This window comes from Heterocephalus glaber, unplaced genomic scaffold (assembly GCF_053883595.1).
Source record: "Heterocephalus glaber isolate CG9 unplaced genomic scaffold, H.glaber_assembly_v1.0 deba00001811, whole genome shotgun sequence".
In the NCBI taxonomy this organism is placed as follows: domain Eukaryota; kingdom Metazoa; phylum Chordata; class Mammalia; order Rodentia; family Bathyergidae; genus Heterocephalus; species Heterocephalus glaber.
The window spans coordinates 142,004-162,400 of NW_028258482.1; the positions used below are offsets into that span (position 1 = coordinate 142,004).

At 39.1% G+C, this 20,397-nt stretch overlaps 1 protein-coding gene across 1 annotated transcript in view; it reads right to left on the reverse strand.

Annotated features, from left to right (window-relative positions):
* The window catches only part of LOC101712848 (serine/threonine-protein kinase ULK2), a 98,022-nt gene that overhangs the window by 63,287 nt on the left and 14,338 nt on the right, over positions 1-20,397 (reverse strand). The window contains exons 6-12 of the mRNA XM_087203834.1: positions 19,939-20,112; positions 19,076-19,149; positions 16,017-16,118; positions 14,834-14,892; positions 12,234-12,316; positions 8,797-8,844; positions 8,065-8,153 (exon numbers count right to left, since the gene is read on the reverse strand). Of these exons, the coding sequence (XP_087059960.1) occupies positions 8,065-8,153; positions 8,797-8,844; positions 12,234-12,316; positions 14,834-14,892; positions 16,017-16,118; positions 19,076-19,149; positions 19,939-20,112 (629 nt within the window). The remainder of the gene's footprint in view (positions 1-8,064; positions 8,154-8,796; positions 8,845-12,233; positions 12,317-14,833; positions 14,893-16,016; positions 16,119-19,075; positions 19,150-19,938; positions 20,113-20,397) is intronic.

Genomic DNA, 20,397 nt, shown 5'->3' on the forward strand with positions numbered 1-20,397 from the left:
CTCCAGAAAGATCTAGAAAATCTTATGGGCGTGTTTAAATTTTTTTGTTTTATTAGGGGGAGGAGGTGATTTTTTTGTGGAAGACAGGACAAGAATGGAAGCATATAAATAAAAGCATTTAAACAAAAACTTAGGCACAACTACCTATGTATTTTTAGGTATTTGGCTAGTTCATGGACTCTAGTGATAATTCAATGTTCTCATTAAAGAATGTTTTTCTAAAACAATGAACTTTTGTACCGGGGATCAAACTTGGGACCTTGTGCTTGCCAGGCAGGTGGCAGAACCACTGAGCTAAATCCCCGGCCCAAAAATTAACTCTTTTTTTGGTACCAGGGATCGAACTCGGGTCCTTGCGCTTGCACAGCATGCAGCGAAACCACTGAGCTAAATCCCCAGCCCCCAACAATTAACTTTTTAACTTCTTCTCTAAGTTCTTCATAATGTCTGTGACACTGGTTAATCTTTGCTTCTACTTCAAAATAGGAAAAACGCTACATCATGCTTTTTAAATCCACACCTTAAATACCCAATTCAGTCCTGTTGCTCCTCTGAATATCACTGTGCAATGAAATCAGTCTCAAAGTACCTTTGTATATGAGACACATATATATATATATATATACATATATATATATACACATAAAATCTCCATATCACCTGAAGACGTTGTACATGAAGGGGAAGAGAAAAGAGAGGGACCAACATTACTAAGCATCAACCATAGGCCAGGCATTGTTCAGAGCTTTCCATGTGTCATCTAACTCCAGCTTTATTCTAAATTTCATTTCACATTTAAACAAACAAAAGCTCAGATGACTAGGTAATTTGTCCAAGTTCACATATCTAAAAGGTAAAGTGAAGTTGAGATATGATTCCAAGTATTTGACTCCACAATTTCTTCCCTACGATTTAGGCAGGAACTTTCTCAATTTCTCCTGCTATTGATAAAAGCATCTGTATCAACAACCACCCTGGGTCCTCTTTCCACATGTTCCTAAAAGACATGTTTCTCTTCTTCCACTCAAAACTAATCTCTCTACCTGGGCTCTGCATTCTATTTACCCCTACCTTCCCACCAACACGGAGCAGCTCCTGACATTTTCACTCTCTCCCCTTATTCTATTTTTTTCCCCATTCTTCACATAAACGTGCTTAATTTTTCCACATTTCAAATCTCTACTACTCTCTGATTCCACCACTTTTTTTTTTTTTGGCAGTACCCAAGTTATACCTCTGTCCTTTTCTTCACTTAACAATGTTTCTTGAAATTATCTAGCTTCACTGACTCAAATTCTTCACTTATATATTCTTTAATCCACCATAATTCATTTTCTGCCTTCAGCCCTCCAGTTAGTCACCAACAAGGTCTCACTGCTACTCTCCCAAGTTCAAACAAGCTTTAGGATCTGCAAATTCTTTACCTTTTTACCTGCACCCACCCCCACTTCTTTTCCTACTGCTTTCTTAGTTTAGGCTTGTTCTCAAAATGATGATGATGATGATAAGCAATGTAATAGTCTCAGGTTATTCTCATTTCTCTAGTAGAGAGAACTCTCTACTCTGTACCTCTCTCCAATCTAGTTTTCCACCCTAAAAATGCACTGTGGATCTTATCATTCCTACACTTAAAAATCATTTAAATGGTTCACCACCGCTTTAGGGATACTTTAAAGCACCTTCGCATATAACTCCTGTCAAGATGCAGCCTCTGTCTACCTTTCTGCTTTATTTTCCCCTCACCATATCACCAATGCCTCTACACCCAGACTGAACTACTGGGAAAACCCTTGTCCTTTGTGTAATGATGGGGAAACTCTGCATCTTAGCTGTCCAAAATGGCAGCCACTAGCTATCTATGGCTCCTGAGCACTTGATATGTGGCTCATTTGACTATTTTAAATCTCACTTAACTCTAAAAATTTAAATGTAAGTGTCCATGGGGAACTAGAGAATTCCTTAGCCTACAATACCTTTTTTTATGTTTTAAACTAATTCATCTTGCTAACTTTTTTCTTCGGTACCGGGGATCGAACTCGGGTCCTTACACTTGCATAGCAGACGGTGAAACCACTGAGCTAAATCCTCAGCCCTTGCTAACTTTTTTTGAAACTGTTCAACCAATCCCTTCTTGAATGGCCTTCCTGTCTGATTTTGATGTCCTTTATCCATGTTCCCACAGGCAATATATATATGTATATTATAACCTTATAACAGTGATTGAGGAACCCTACCTATTTTCTATACAATTAAAAGTCTCTTAATTTCAGGGACTTGGTCACTCTGTAATCAAGAGGGTAACCTTTTAAACTGCTTTTTTTTTTTAAAGAGACTGTTTTGCCAACCTTCCTCATGCTGAAAAAGTAAACTGCCAACCCCCACCAACCCCCACCAGGCCCTAGGACTGGGCCTGATGTCAAGGAGGATTCAATATTTCTAGCCCTCTGGGCCAAAGCTTGGCTAAATTTATATATGGATATTTCCTTGCTTTTGTTCTGCCCCTTTTATAAATTAGAATGCTTCTGTACTTTTGTTATTTATAGAGCACACTAACTGCCCTCTCAAATTGGGCAAACTATAAATAAACTCATTTTTTTCATTTTCATGGGCTTTTCTCATGCCTTGAACTAAGAAATCCAGAGAGCTGGCCCAGATTCAGGCCTGACCCAGCCCTGCTAGGTAACAATCCCAATTATTAGCATAAATCAGAATTTCACCTCAAGTAGGCATTCCATAAATGTTATGAGATCAATAGATACTCAAGAGTTATCATTTAAATAGCATTTAATCTGTAGCTAGTATCATAACTAAAAGAGCTATTTGGGTTTTTGTTGTTGCTGTTGTGGGTATGACATTATTAGAAAAGAGCACACCTATAATCCCGGCACTCAAGGGGCTGAGGCAGGAGGATCACCATGAGTTCAAGGACGTAAATAGTGAGCCCAAGGCCAGCCTGAACTACAAAGAGAGACTCTGCCTCCAAAAAAATATAAAAATAAAAATAAAAGAGTATGTTACATTACGAGACTGTGTGTATCCATGAGGACATGGGAGTAGGCAAAGACTTCATGAAAAAAACCTAGACTACACAGGAAATACTAGAAAAAAATCAATAATTGGGACCACATCTTATTAAAAAGCTTTTGCACAGCAAAAGAAACCATCAGAGTGAAGAGATAACTCACAGCTTGGGAAAAAATTTTTACCAGCTATTCATCAGATAAAGGACCTAGAATATAAAAGGAACTCGAAAAAAATCTGAGCCCCTAAATTTAAAAACCCAATCCAAAAATGGGCATCTGAAATGAAAAGACACTTCTCAGATGAAGAATTAGAAACATCAAATAATGAAAAAATTGTTTAGCATCACGAGTCATTTGTGAAATGTAAATAAAAACAACCCTAAGATTCTATCTCACTCCAGAAAGAAAGGCTACTATCAAGAAATCAACCAATAACAAATACTGGAGGGGCTGTGGGGAAAAAGGAACCCTTTTCCACTGCTGGTGGGAGTGTAGACTGGTGCAACCACTGTGGAAATCAGTGTGGAGATTTCACAAAAACTAAAACTAAAACTAGTAGGTTCCATTTGACCCAGCTATTCCCCTTCTTGGTATCTTCCCGAAAGAACTGAAAGCATCATACCACAGCAATATATGCACACTCATGTTTACAGTGGCACAGTTTGTAATAGCTAAATCTTGGAAACAGCCCAAATGCCCATCAACTGACAAATGGATGAAGAGGATGTGGGTTTTTTTATACAATGGAGTACTACGCTGCCATAAAGAAGGATGAGCTTCAGACATTCATAGCTAAATGGATGCAGCCTGAGACCATACTCTTAAGTGAAATAAATCGGACACACATGTTTAAATACTGCATTGTTTCTCTGATGTGAGAAACCGAAAGTGGAAATAAGGTCTAAAATGTATACTAGATATTGGGAAATGGGAAGAAAATGTTCAAATGGGAGGGAAACAAAGGAGGAGAAAAAGAGAAAGGAAAGAACAAAAAAAAGTGAAAATAGATGGATAAAGGATTATGAAAATTTTAAAAAAGTAGACACTTAAATTATTGCTTTTTAGCACAAAAAAAGACTGTATCAACCCTCCATGAGTCTATGCTAATCTTTTTTTGGGCGGGGCGGGGGGTTACCGGGGATCAAACTTGTGACCTTGCGCTTGCGAGGCAGGCACCGGAACCACTGAGCTAAATCCCAGGCCCAGAGTCTATGCTAATCTTGGAAAGAAGATGGTTGATGAAATCCTCCTGGCTTTAGTAAATTAAGTATAATACCTTATATTAAGTATAAGGTCTATCAAACCATCCTATTTTCTAATCTCATTAACTAGAAATTATAAACATTACTGCTTTCTTTGTTGCCCTGCTTTTCTTTTTATTTTCACTTCAAGTAATAACTTTTAATAAAGGCCTCCTAAAAAAGTTTTCCCACAAAAGTTTTTAGCATTTAACCATGCCAACTGTCTCCCTCCAGACCCCTACTCCTGCTGGTACTCACATTTGCTCTCTCCCCCAATGTCTAGCTAGCTTCTATTTTGTTCTCACCTTGCAAGCCTCCCCTATTCAACAAAACCCCAACAGTCACCAGTCAAAGCCCATTTCCAGTTCAATATCACTCAGTACTGGCCTCTTATTCTCATCCCTCAGACACTCTAACACAACAAATTCCTTTATTCTTGCTCACCCACAAGGAAATTCTTGCCAGTTGTTTCTCTACTATACACTTTCCCTTTAGTATTATTCATCACACTATATCAAGTATATATTTCATGGTAATAGCTAAAATTTATTTAGTATGGGTAGGCCCTTTCCCCATATTACCACTACAAACCTGACAGCAAAGATCAACCAGGTTTAGTTCCAGATGAGAACATCCTGGCTCAGCTTTCTAACTGACCTACTCAAAGTTGTAAGTGAGCAAGCAGAAGGGCCAGGAGTGAGGCCAGTCTGCCTGGCTCCAAGTAATATCTATATCCTACACATGTCATATACTTATTCTACATTTCTTCCCAACAAGCTCCAAACCCAGTGTGGTTGTTTTTGTTTTGTTTCACAAATACTGCAGAATGACACAGGAAATTATACAAAGTTTTTTTTCCCTTCTTAATTTCTCAAATACACAAGAATGTAGCATATGTCTTACTAAAATATCTGCTTTTTCTATTTGTTTTGGGTTTGTAGGGTTGTACAAAAAGGGCTTTTGCCAGCTTTAAGGCTTCTCCATGGGCTATTAGTTTCCCTAGTAATTAACAGTTACCACTGCCTGAATATTTAGCACGGTCAGACACTGTAGTAAGGGTCCTTTATCCTTAAAGAACAGTAAGAAGGGGCTGGGGATTTAGTTGAGTGGTTTGGCCACCTGCTGCACAAGCGCAAGGACCCGAGTTCAATTCCCGGTACCAAAAAAAAAAAAGAACCCTACGAAGGTAAATAACATTCGCTTCACATACAAGAACAGGCTGAGATATTACGGCACTCATCCCAGTTAATATAGTCAGTAGGAGATATAAGTGTTCCCATGCCCAGTGCTCTTAAATGTGAGTTATCTCAACTGATGTACAACATCAGTTAAATATACAATTAAATATATGAGTTAAATATTTAGCAATATACAATTTCCTCCATATATGGCTCCTTCACCTACCTACCAGCAAAATTCCAGAAATTCAAGTCTGCCTGGCTAATCTAGAAAATACAATAGATGACATAACAGCCCTGGGGCCTTCAGCTGTAGAAAAGTCTCAAGGCCACAAGACTGCAATAGAGATTTGGGGGAAGGAGCAATCTACAATAATCAGAAATCCTCAGGATAGGGCCAGGGATTTAGCTCTGTGGTTCGGCAAGGTCCCAAGTTCAATCCCCCGTACCAAAAACAAGAAATCCTCAGGATAAGAAAGAAACATTTAAATTGGCCATTAAGGAAATGCCTTAAGAACTCCAGGAGAGGGGCTGGGGATTCAGCTCGGTGGTTTCGCCGCCTGCTGTGCAAGTGCAAGGACCTGAGTTCGATCCCTGGTACCAAAAAAAAAAAAAAGAACTTCAGGAGAAGAAACAGGGCCAGTAATCACAATTAAGGAAATCTAAGCGCAAAAAACCTGGTCCCAAGGTCACTGTACCACTGGAAGTGCTAATCCTGACATTTACAAAATCTAGGTAAAATATTTATTGCCTACCCACTTGTAATAGATACTGTCTGCAGGTATCATCACCAAAAACCCACAAAAAGGTGATATATTGTACACACTGTTCTAAGGAAAATGGCCCAGAGAGGTGACATTTTTTGTTGAAGCTACACGGCTGGGTAAGAGAAGAGGTCCAAACGTGGGTCAATTTGACCCAACTCTAATGATCTTTTTCCTAAACTTCAGTTGCATTAGTAAACACTATACATAAAAAGAACATCCACACTATAGCTAGCTCTATTTGTGAACAGATGCAATGGTACTGTAGGGACAGGGGGTCATAGTACTATGGATAGCAAAGTTAAGGTAAAAATATCATAGGCAGTCAGACAGGGATAAGCCTTCAAGGTAGTCAGTTCAGAGGATGAAAACATACTACAACTATGGCTAGAGGCACATCTGTTAAAGGCCAGGCCTCCTCAAGATAAAGATGGAAGTACCAGGCCTACATGCTTCCCCAAGGGATAAGCAATGTACTATAATTGGTATCACCTGGTCCAATAAAGCCTAGATAGACATCAGTCACCCCCCCCCATGGGTGACCAAGACCCCCTAATCCATCCCCTCCTAAAGAAAGTCTTTGTTTTTTCCATGTACTCTTGCTACATGACCTGCTTCCCCACTGGATCAATATTACCTAAGTAGCTATACTTGTAATCTTATTGATTGATCATAGTTTCAACCCACGTTTTACCCACATGGTGATTTTACTTTATAAAACTTCCTCTGACAAGTGGGCTTGCTGCCAACCCACTTTCGAGTCCCCTCCTATCTCTCAAGAGCTACCTCTCTCAATAGTTTTCCTACTCTTAACCTCCACTGTTCCTTAAAATTCATTCTTTGATTTGGAGGAACAGGAACTCAGCCTATCTAGATAACATCTACCAGTTTGGGAGTTACACTTATTTCCCCTTATCAACAGGCAGAAAAAGGATAAAATAAGATCTCATTAAGCTTTATTAAGATCAATGGGAAAACCTTCTTAAAAGCAGTTTCTGCCTCTGAAACTAAAAGCAGTTTATGTCTTCATAGATAAGACTCTGCAGTTAGGGCAATTAATATGACAAAGGAAGGGCCTGGGATTTATTTAGCTTAGTGGCACAATGCCTGCATGGCAAGCATGAGGTCCTAAATTCAATCCCCAGTACCAGGAAAAAAAAAAAGAGAGAGAGGCTGGACTTTTGAAAGAGGTGTCAGGCAACACACACTTATTAACACTGAGGAAGCCAGAAACATAAAGACCAAGAAAGCCAGCTCCCCTCACCCACCTGACAAAAATGCAAGAGAGATAAGAGATTCCTAAGTACTCCTGTTTAATGTAACACACATCCCTATGCAAATACACATGTATATATATCCTCATTTTAACATAAATATAGTATTGGACCAGACACACAAATTCCCATGTCCCCTTTACTTAATCATTAAGTAAGCTGCCTTCCGTATAGGCCCTCCCACTTATTCATTACAAAGAGAAAGGAAGAAACCAAAGGAACAGAAGGAATGTAGGCAGACAAGCCTGGGTTAGGTCAGCTCAGATATCAACAAGTACCCACCTGGGGGATGGAAAGACATTAGACCCCAATAAAAGGACCCAGGGATAAGAGCTTGTGGGCTTTCAGTTCTGAAACCCCCTACCACTTTACAGTAGCTGTCTGTCCTCTTTCTTTTCCATCTTTTTTCCCCAAATAAACCACCTTTTGTTATACTGAACTTTGTCTTTTTTAAAGTTCTTTACTGGCACCAGGTTTAAAACTGGTGAGAGCAGTGGCATGGTGTGATATAGTGTGGCAAGCTACCCACCCCTGGATAAAACAGTACTAATTCTGAAATTACTTTTAATAAAACCAAAACTTACTGGTGGAGAGGCAAAACGACAAGGTGGAGAGCTGCCAGAGGAGCTTCCAGGAACAGAGCCAGCATATGTGGGCACCGGGACTGGGCAAGCTAGGGAAGAAACACAAAAAGCTGCACCACACTGTAGTGCATAACAAGACCTAATAAAACATCCTGTCAAACTACTACATCTCTGTGTTACAAAAATTTACATTCACCTACTTACTATACCTTCTATGGATGAAATTAAAAATACAGTACTTACTAAACCATTCCAACTTGAATATGGAAGAAAAAACTACTAAACATAATTATTGCTATCTAGGAAAAGCTCAACAAAATCTATTTTTTTTTTTTGGTACCGGGGATCGAACTCGGGTCCTTGCACTTGTGTGGCAGGCGGCGAAACTACTGAGCCAAATCCCCGGCCCAACGAAATCTTGAGAAGCACAGTAAAAAATTATTTTGTGCTGGGAGTTGTGGAACATACCTATAATCCTAGCTACTCAAGAAGCTGAAGCAGAAGGGTCACAAATTCAAGGCCAGCCTGGGCAATTTTACAAAACTCTGTCCCAAAATTAAAAAGGGATGGAGATATAGCTCAGTGGTAGAGCACTTGCCTAACACATGTGAGGCCCTGGGTTCAGTCCTCAGTACAATGCCTCAAAAAATAATCATCTTGTAATACAAAATACTAATGTTTCCTTTAGCTTGCATCCACTCATTAAGTAAAAATACAAAAATGTATACTCACATTTCTTTACTGGAACTTGCTCGAGAAAAGGATGGCTAAAAAATGATTCTGTAATGAAAAATGAGAATGCACTCTTTAAACAATGACTGGCTGATAGTTACCAATGATAGCACAAAAGATGCAGGAAGGAATGGAACTACATTAGAGCCAAAAAGAAAAAAAGACATCAGTGACATGAATCCACATGAAGAAAAGAAGAGTACCACAAGTAGCTTAAAACTACAGACTTTTTTCTTCTTTCTTCCCTTAATTTCTGTAAAAGATCCATAATTCAACTACTTCTTATAATCTCCATGGCTATTAGAGCCACCTAAACTACATTCTTCTCTCACTTGGGTAATCAATACTCTCCTGATCGGTTTCCCAGCTTCTGACTTTCCCTCACACACAGTCTATCCTCAAGAAGCAACCAGCCTGATCCTTAAAAAATATTAGATCAGTTTCCCTCTGTCTTATTTTTCTCTCTTGCTAAGACAAAATATCTGACACCCAAAGTTAAAAAGGGGGAAGGTTTATTTGGCTTACAGTTTGTAGAGGTTTCAGTGTAATTGGCTGACTCCAATGTAGGGTGGGAGAGGGGCAGCAGTTCATCAGTGGAAGACAGCAAAAGCAACAAGGGGAGGGGAGGGGCCCTCAATAGTGGCCCCTTTTATCTTATGCAAATACTAGGGCGGGTAGCACTCACACCCTCAATCCTAGTGCCCTTGAGCCTAGCATTGCACCACAATCAACTCCAGAAAAAGCTCCACCTATGACTGCATGAGGCTTTGGGGGGACATCAAGACACAAACCATAACATTCTGCCCCCAGCCCCTCAAAGTCTCATGCATATCCCTTTATGCAAAAAAGCTTTTAGTCAATCTCTAAGAATTCCCAAAGTCCTAACAGTTTCAGCATTGCTGAAAAGTCCAAGTCTAAAGTCTCCTATGAAATTTAAGGCAGGGCTGGGGATTACACTCAGTGGCACCACGCTTGCCTTGCAAACACAAGATCCTGAGTTTGACAGAGGGGTGGGGGGGATTTAAGGCAAACTTAGCTGCAAGCCCTTTTACAAATGAAAAGAAAGTTAAACACTTCCAACATTCAATGGCACAAGATAGGCTTTTGGGATAGCAAGGAATGGGAACAAAGGAAGACCAAAATCCAGCAGGGCAAACATTAAATCCCACAGTTCCACTTCCAGCATCCCAAGCAATCTGTGGCAAGTTGTGAACTCCAAAGGGCTTCAGTAGCGGCTCTACCCCTAATGCTAGTGGTTGTAGCTCCCATGGGTTTTTTCTTTGGCTGGCTTTGCTCACTCCTTGCAGCTTTCCTTGGACGATCCAAATTCCTGGCTTCTCCAACCTTCTGGTCTCCACAGCACATTCAGCCTCACACTCACAGCTTTACACACTGCCCTCTCAGGGGCACACTGCCTGGCCTCCCAGGCCTTCTTTTGAAATCTGGGTGGAAACCTTCCAGAACCCACAACTCTTGCATTCTGCTTGCATCTAAAACCAGCGCCATGTGGATGATACCAAGGTCTGCCACCAGCTGGAGCAGTAGACAGGCTTCCTTCTCTCTTGGCTGTAGGGGTCAAGTACTTGGATTGCTGAGCACTCTGAACCCAACAGAACAAATTCTCTAGGCCACTGCCATTCTGGAGCATGGTACTGCTGCCACCATTCTGGAACATGGTGCTCTGGGGCTCTTTTTTTGTTTTGTTTTGTTTTTTTGAGACAGGGTCTCACTATGTAGCTCAGGCTGGCCTTGAACTCACTATGTAGTCCAGGCTAGCTTCAAACTTGTGGCAATCCTCCTGCCTCAGCCTCCGGATCTGGGACTCTTCTCAAAGCAAATTCTTTCTCACCCTAGTAACTCTGAGGCTGCAAAGGGTGGAGTCCAGCTGCTTCCTGTGATGCCCTCTGGCCATCATTTCTATTCCATTCCTTCGCAGCAATCTCAGCTGTTTTGCAGGCTGCAACTTTGATGGAACTTCCTTTCAAATCATTCTGCTGGCCTCTTTCCTCTTAATTCTCAACATAAATCTGGCTAAAAGCCCCCAACAGTAACCATGACATCACCTCAACATTGTATTGCCTTGAAATTTCTTCTACCAGATTAATTAGTCCACTGGTCTTAGTCTCAGTCTCAGGCAAAGTCTCTGGACATGAGCAAAATGCAGATACACTTTCTGCCAAGGCACAACATATATCAGCTAGAGTCCAGCAGCCAATGTAGTCCTTCTTCCCAGCAGAAACCTCCTGAGCCTGGTCTTTACCGGCTTTCTGGTCTTCTGAGCTCTGACCAGAATCTCCCATGCAGTACAGCCTAAGACATTCCAGCTCTACTTTTTCAGCCCCCATCTCCAAATCTTTCCTAACTCTTTCCCTTCCTACAAGCCAGTTCCAAAGACTCTTGAGCCATAAGGCCAGATAATTTCACATCAACGACCCCACTTCTCTGCTACCAGATTCTATCTTACTTTTCTCTCGTTGCTGAGGCAAAATACCCAACACCCAAAGGTAAAAGGGGGAAATGTTTATTTGGCTTACAGTTGGTGCAAGCTTCAGTCCATAATCGGCTGGCTCCAAGGCATCAGAAGACAGCAAAAGCAAGCAACAAGGGAAGGGAAAGGAGTCTTTCTGTCCCTTTTTTAATGCAGATTACTTAGGGCGGGTAGCACTCACACCCTCAATCTTAGAGCCCTTGAGCCTAGCACTGCAGGATAAATCAATTCCAGAAAAAGCTCCACCTATGACTGCATGGCATGAGGCTCAAGGGAGGATATCAAGACAGAAACCATAAACAACATCCTCTGCTTAAAACCCTCCAACACCTCCCTTTACACTTTTAGGAAAAGCCTGTCCTTTTTTTTTTTTTTTTGGTTCTTTGAGACAGTGTCTCACTAGGTAGTATATGCTGGCCCCAAACTCACTACATAGTCCAGGCTGGCCTCAAACTCACAGCTATCCTCCTGCCTCAGCCTCAGAAGTGCTGGGATTACAGGTGTGCACCACCACACCCACCTTAGGAAAAGCCTGTTTTTAATGGGCCTTCTAGCTATTCCTCAAGCTTCTGAACATGCTGCCAGCTCTATACCTTTGTACTGGCTATTCACTCTGCCCAAAAAGCTCTTCCCACAGATACTCATGTGGCTCACCATCATTTCAAATGCCACTTCTCAGTTAGGTTTTTGTTGACTACCTCAATTTCCACCCAATTTTCTCTTCCTTCTTTAAATTTTCCCACAGTACCCAGCATCTTCTAAAACAATATACAATTATACTTTATAATCTGTTTATTAGAGTTTACACTCGATATTTATAAAAAAAGTGAAAGAAAATAAAAAGAAAAGTATAATTGATTTTAATTTTTATCTGAGATCTGTACAGCATCTTTTTAGAATACATAAAAGTAAAATTAAAAAGCGTGCAAAATTTGAAACAATTATTTACCAAAGTCCATTCTATCTTTTTGGTTCCTCTGAAGCAATCCCAACAGGAGATTAGCCAAATAAGGTGATGTTTCTCTGGGAATACTGGGGAAAAGGAAAAAAAAAATCTAAGTGGTAAGTTTATATATAGTAGTTACATTACTTTTCCCTTCATTATGGTAAATAAAAATGTATATGCAGTTTCATAAATACTACATCTATAAAAATACCATGCTGAAACCTTATACCTTCAGGTTGGGGAAAAAAATAAAGCCTTACAATAGATTTTGAGAAATAGCAACAGTTTGAGAAGATTCCTGTATTGTGCTGTCTAGTATCTGTAAGAATAAAGTACTTCTTAAGCATAGACATCTTGAAGTTTTTATCATCGTTTTTGTATTTTGTTTTATTGTGGTACTAGAGATCTGAACCCAGAGTCTTCACACTGAGCCACATCCCCAGCTGCCATAGGCCAAGTCTGAAGACGGCCCTTTTTCCTCCATAGATTAGAGACTCAGACAGTCTGTTTGACTCATACTGTAGACCCTGGATGGCACAGCCCCAGGAGACAGTTACATTGTGTATCCTTTTCTGTTCCCTTCCTGCGCGTGCCCCTTCATGAAACAATCACATTATGTTCCGCCTGGGGCCATGTAGGCCACATCTTACTATTTCCCCCATCTTCTCTTCCTGTTTGCCTCTCACTATAAATAAAGAGTGTGTGGTGTTCCAGGCGGCTATAAGCTCCCGACAACCTATGGTTCCACCTGGTTCCACCTGGTCCCAGCTATCAAGAGTAATCTTGGTCTCCTTTTCTTTTCTTCATCTCCCACCACTCTCCTGGGCTTCAGACCCTACACTGTGCAGGTCACGGCACCCAGCCTTTTATTTTTCATTTGAGAAAGGGTCTTGTCAAGTTGCTAAGTTGCCCTGGCTGGGATCAAACCTGCTATCCACCTGTATCAGCCTGTCAGTGTGCTGGGATTGCAGCCATACACTTTTTTCTCTTTCTTTTCTTTGTGGGTGTGTATAGCTCAAGCTGGACGTGAACTCATGATCCTTCTGCCTCAGTCTCCCAAGTATGGGATTACAGGTGTGTGCCACCACATTCAACTTGAGTTTTAACACAATCTGTACTAACAGTTGCTATAATGTTCTCTATTAGAAACAGACCCACCTCTAGTTCTGTCTGGAAAAAGGCAGAGCTTAAATAAATACAAGTGAGAAATAATACAATTTCTTAAACTCAATATGAAAATGACAAAGCCACTGAAAAATAGGAATATACAAGTCACAGAATAAAACTACGAAAAGGATATTAAGGCAAACAGAAAAAGAGAAAATTAACTAATAAAGAGAATAATGCAAATTAAGAACTGGTCCTTCTCCATGTGTGAAACATTAAATCTGATAGATTTAACATTGTTAAAAATGTGAAGAAGGGAGCATTTTCTCACAGAGCTGTATTAAGATGGTCAAGTTAGAAAGCACACCTTTCAGTTCAACAATTTCACTTCTAGGAGTCCATCGTAAATGCACAAAGGTAGGCAAACACACATGCACACACACCCTCTCTTACTTCACGAAACCTGTTTGTAGTAACCATAAACTGGAAATAACAAATCTGATTACATAAAATATGGGACATCTAACTACAGAACTCTATGTAGCCATGCAAAAGGCAGCAGTAGCAGTAGTTCTCTAGATACCGTCCCTGAACATCTAAGAAACACTACAGAGAAGAAAACAAATTGCAGAACAATTCACAAAAACATAATGTAATTAATCTGAAATTATGTATACATATAAAAATATTACAGTGTGTCTTCATCCACCTATTCACCGGATCTAATACCAAGCAACTTCTGGCTCTTCCCCAAAATCAAAATGGCCATGATAAATAAATGTTTTGAATCAATTTAAGACACCAAGGCAGCCAACAGTGCAACTAAAGACATTCACAGAAGATTTTTAGTGCTGCTTCAGCATGATGCAAGAACAATGGCATATGTGTGTTTGAAGCAAACAGAGAATGGGGGAGGGTAATGGCAATGTGTCTTTTATTGTAATAAGTATTTTTATTTAAACACACACTGTATTTTTCAATCACATCTGGTACACATAAACGAGCACTAAAATATGTGTAAAAAATTCCTGCAAAAATATTTGGAAAGATACACAGCAAACTCTTTATCCCTACAAAGCAGAGCAAAGCCTAGACAGGAATTTACATTCTGCTTTATACATATCTATTCTGTTTTCCTCCCAACAAGGAACATATATAACTTCTGTAATTTTTTTCTCTTAAATATACCTAATTTTATTTGTTTTGTTTTTTTTGGTACCAGGGATCGAACTTGGGTCCCTGCGCTTGCGCAGCAGGTGGCGAAACCACTGAGCTAAATCCCCTGCCCAATGTACCTAATTTTAAAAAAATGTATAGCACTAATGAAGTAATTTTCTAAATTTCCTATTTTAGAAATATTCTAATTGTGTTAACTTTTTCACTTCCTATTATTACTGGTAACTAAAAAAGACTTAGGAAAAGAAACACATAAAACACAAAATTCAAATAACACTGTGTTCACATATAGTAAAACCCAGTGTACTCTAAACACGTACCTAGGGATTAAGCTCCTGTTTTTTTCATAAAACATCCGTAAGTCTTGAGGACTACTGGCCTGTTTAAAAAAAAAAAAAGTTTAATGTCCTAAGCAAAGGAGGACAGAACTTACAAGTCATATGATTAATACTCATATTCTTGATATAGAACATAAGCTATGTATTACTAAAGGAGCAATAGTTGAGCATTAGGAACCTATAAACCTTGAAATAATGCAGAAATCCTGCATATCTAGGTTCAATGTACTTTTTCTGAGGTCAGACTCTCAAAAGAGCCTGAATGAGAAAAAGCAAAGACCTTCTATTGAAGAGGTTACATGGCCTACCAACAGGTTCCATATTGCTGTGTAAAAAATGGGTGTATTTTACCTTAGGACCTTCAAGGGGTCCAAGGAAAAGAATTAAGTATACTGCCATTATAAAGTATCTCCACAGCCACAAATAGGACACTTATGATAACAGCTGCTTCATCAGTAAAAATGCCTCTACACATAGACTAGATTAGGAAATTAAAAGTGATTAGCCTGGGTGTGTCAATGACTTCTTTTTATATCATCTTGAGTAAATAACTTCACTTTGTTGCAGTTTTCAGATTCAAACATCTTTGTAACTAAGAGATTATAACATGGCCATATGAACTCAAGAGAAGTCATCACACTACAGTATATGTACACTGCAGGACCACCGCTTGACAGGATATCAGGAGACGAAGAGAAGAAAAAATTCCAAATAACTTTCATAAAGCCTGTGCATTTATCTCCTCCTCACCAGTAAGTACTAGGAACAGAATCAGAGACAGTTTCTAGTGTTCTCCCACACCAGCTCCACCCCTTATAAGCAGATTTAAGGACCCCAAACCAGACTAAGCAGGAAGCACTTTTGTCACCACTCACACCCACTTCCCACCGGCACCCTTGACCAGTTTTCACTGGCCAGGAAAATATCCATCAGCCTTCATGCCCAGTCATGCCCAGTCCAACCAGAAAGGATAAAAGGGGAAAAGCAAAAGATACAAAGGTGTTCTGGCTCACCACTGCAGTTTTTACCTGTAACAGAATCAACATAAGTTACAAAGGAGCCAAAAATACTACTTTCAAGGCATTCTTCATTTTATAAGTCAAAGACAACAACTACAAAGAGAGGAGATCTCAAAACTGAGGATGTGAGAAAAGAATCAAGCTACCTGAAAAGGTGGTTTTCCAACTAGGCATTGATATATCACTGTTCCTATGCTCCACAAGTCTGCCTTACCATCATAATGTTGAGACATAATAACCTCAGGTGCCTGGGAATAAAAAATTTCAAGAGACATGTATTATTTTAGCTATATAATTAATATGCGCATATTAATTAACAGGCAATGGTCACATACTAAAAAAATTAACAGTGTAATATATCTCTAATCAAATGATATTACAATGAACTTAGAACGAATTATTATATTGAGATATACTAGTAAATCTCAAAAATAATGTTTCATGAAAAGGAAAAATAAATGTTTCTACGTATTATGACGGATACAAAGTATAGCAAGAGTATTAAATAATAAAGAAAAATAACACCAATTACAGAATTGAGGTCCCCTGAGGGCTATGAGAGGTGGCGGGTAAGTAACTGGTAATGAGATTGGGGAGAGACAACAGGGACTTGGGCAGTATGAAATATTTTATTTCTTTCTACTTAAAAAAAAGGCCAAGGGACACATAGGAAAATGTTAACTTTGTTAAAAAAGTATACTAAGTACACAGATCTTTGCTACATTATCTATTTTTCTGTCATTTGAAAACTTTTATAATAGAAAACCTATGGTGGAAAACCATAATAAAAACTGTCCTCAAAGTAAAGAAAGGCATTTCTCTGCTGCTGTTACAGGTATTTTCCTACCTTTCACCAAAAACTGCTTTTCACAAATACCAACAATCAGGACAGATATTAAATCAGAATCTCAATTATATTTAAAGAATGAGAAACTATTTTCCAGGCATAACAGTTTAATTTATTGTCTCCCCAAATTTTTTAAATTTAGTTGAGATTCTTTAATAATTAGTTAAAAGCACTCTAGTTCAAGACTGAACTAACTGGACACTAAAGAAGTACAAAGCATGGGTAGGCATGGTGACTTCACACCTATAATCCCAGCAAGCATGAGGCAAGAGTCTGGCCAGCCTGAACTACATAGTGAGACCCTATCTCAAAGAACAACAAGAATGCCAGGCATAGTAGCATGCTGGTAATCCCAGCACTCAGGAGGCTGAGGCAGGAGGATCACCATGAGCTCAAGGCCAGTTGGGCTACATAGTAAGCTTGAGGGCAGCCTGAACTACATAGCCAGACCCTGTCTCAAAAAACAAACAGTACAAAGCAATTTTTAAATCTTACTAAAATATAACATTTATTATATATAAACAGTAAAATTATGATTAAGAAAGTTAATCTGATGCAAAATAATTTTTTAGTCGGGTGTGGTGGTGCACACCTGTAATCCCAGCATTTAGGAGGCTGAGGCAGGAGGATCACTGTGAGTTCAAGGCCAGCCTGGGGGAGACACTGTTTCAGAAACAAAATTTTTTTTGACCTTTTATGACTAATTTCTTCGATCTCAAAATTGATTTTAGGGCCAGGGATTTAGCTCAGTGGTTTCGCCGCCTGCTTCGCAAGCGCAAGGACCCAAGTTCAATCCTCGGTACCAAAAAAAAAAAAAAAAAAAAGAATTGATTTCAGAGAAATTTCTTTTCCCATTTTTGGTACTTACACATACTAAACATGCACTCTTATCAATATACTCCTAACCTGATTGGAGGAATTTGTAATTGATCATACACCCATCATAAACTTACAACTGAAATAGCTATATTTATTTACTTCACATAATTCGGAAGCTCTAGAATGGAGGTATTTGTAGGCTTACTACTTCACATTAGTTCACAGCCTAGTCCTAACAGACATGACAATATCTACATAAAAGGATAAGATTTTCAGCATTAAGTGTGAGGCTGAAGGAAAAAACTACAACATAAGAGACCTTGTCAAGACAGACAACATTTAAAAGATGAGGCCAGGTGGGCCGGGGATTTAGCTCAGTGGTTCCACCACCTTGCCTCACAAGCGCAAGGACCCGAGTTCTATCCCTGGTACCAAAAAAAAAAAAGATGAGGCCAGTTATGGTGGCCTGTAATTCTAGCACTCGGGAGGTTGAGGCAGGAGGATTGCTGGAGATTGAGGCCAGGCTGGGCTACACAGTGAGTTTAAGGACAATCTGTACTACAAAGCAAGACTTTGCCTCAAAATAAATAAATAAATAAATTTTTTATAAATAAATAAAAGATGAGCATATCCTCTTATACTGGAAGAGGTGATCCAAAAAGATATTTTTTAGGTATCCCTAAGTAATGCACATCAAATATAATATGACTATACTTCATGAACTTTTATTTTCAATTTAATCTAAAGAGATTTTTATCATACTAATTAATCTTTTTAAAACATAGGGGCCGGGGATTTGGCTCAGTGGTTTCGCTGCCTGTTGTGCAAGCACAAGGACCTGAGTTCGATCCCCGGTACCAAAAAACAATCATTAATTTAATTTAATAAAAAATAAAACCAAGTGGGGTCGGGGATTTAGCTCAGTGGTGCTGCTGCCTATCTCACAAGCACAAGGTCCTGAGTTCGATCTCCGATACCAAAATAAATGAATAAATAAAATAAAAGCAAGTGGGGACCAGTGGCACAGGTCTGTAATCCCAGCTTCTAAGGAGGTTGAGATAGGAAGGTCACAAGTTCAAGGACAGCTTGTACAACTTGGTGAGACCCTGTCTCAAAATGAAAATCAAGAAAAGGGCCATGGGCCAGGGACATAGCTCAGTGGCAGTGTGCCTACTTGGCAATCGTGCGGCTCTGAGTTTGATTTCAGGTACCGGAAAAAAAAAAGAAAAGGGCTGAGGATGCAGCTCAGAGTAAAGTACTTGCCTAGCATGTGTGAGGCTCTGAGTTCAGTCCCAGTCCCACAAAAATGAATGAAAGAAAGAAGAAAGATTGATTGATTTGCTTTTATACTCCCCTATGCTAAAGCAAAAGATATCTGTTACTATAGCACTACTGGTAATAAAACTGCTATCAGTAATATAAATAACAATTCAGACTATATATAAAAATCCTGTCTTCCTTGGAAACAAGCATTATACTTAGATTCCAATTCTGATGGTGCTGTGCTTTAAACACACAAGGATGCAAACTCTCACTCACCATGTACATCGGGGATCCACACAGTGTTGCAGCCATCATGTTACTATGTAAGTAACGAGCAAAGCCAAAATCCGCTATTTCACAAAATAAAACAGAAAAACAAATGATACCTATGCTCACAGTGCAGATCATATGACTCTTTACAAGATGAGAAGCCACAAAAGAATTGTGAAAAACAAAGAGCTTACTAATATGACTGCCCACCAAAGAAAAACAAAAATAGCTATCTCAATTTCAATAGCGAAAAAAACATAGTAGTGATAACAACAGTACAGGCCACTACAAGTTTTTTAACAAAGGAGCACCAATTTCTATAAGTGATCCATTAAAAGCTCTCAAAAAGGGCCAGGGATTTAGCTCAGTGGTTTCACCGCCTGCTGCACAAGCACAAGGACCCAAGTTCGATCCCCAGTACCAAAAAAAAAAAGCTCTCAAAAAAAAGTCAATACCAGATATTGAATAAAAACTGTTTTTTCTTACTAATTGCTTCAAATACTTTTGAAATACAGAGCACTAAAACACTGCCAGAGTCTAAACTAGATGATTTCTCAGATCCCTATATAAAAATCTTGTGATCGGGGTCATTAATTTGCTGTCAATAACCATACTATATCAGCTTTCCTCTCCAAAGAAGCAGGATTTGTTAGAGATCCATATTTATAGTTTAGCCTTGTCCTAGATTTAGCATATGCTCCCAATAAGTTAAAGGATTTAACAATATCTAAACTGACCTCAGTGCACTCCATAAAAATTTCAAAACTGTTATCAATAAAATCTACCATTCTAACAAAACTGAACTAAAATTATCTATAAATACTGAGTCTCAAAAATGTCTTTCCATGAAACAAGATAAGGCTGTTTACCTATTTTGATCCGAATACCAGTGATACTTGACTTTCTCCGATTGGCATAAGACAACAAAATGTTCTGTGGTTTGAGATCCCTGTGGATTATTCCTTTGCTGTGCAGGATTCGCATGGCAGCTGCAATCTGATGCAGAAACACTCTGATAGTATCTTCACTGAGAGTTCCTTTAGCTGATAGAAAAGAAGTCACAAAAATATTTAAGCACACAAAATCAAATACCATTTGTATAGTCCACCAATAGAATTGGTTGTGAAGGCAGGCATGAAAGGAATAAGGAAATGGGATTCATATTTATTCCTTTTTTTACTTTAATAATTGAAGTCAATGAAGAGACATCTGAAAAAAGTTACCAACCTATTATAAAGAAAATTGACTTGCATTTGTATTTTTGATTCACTAATGTTCTTTGCTTTTCCCTTTCCATTTTTACTTCTGAAAGTGCCCGTACCACTCTG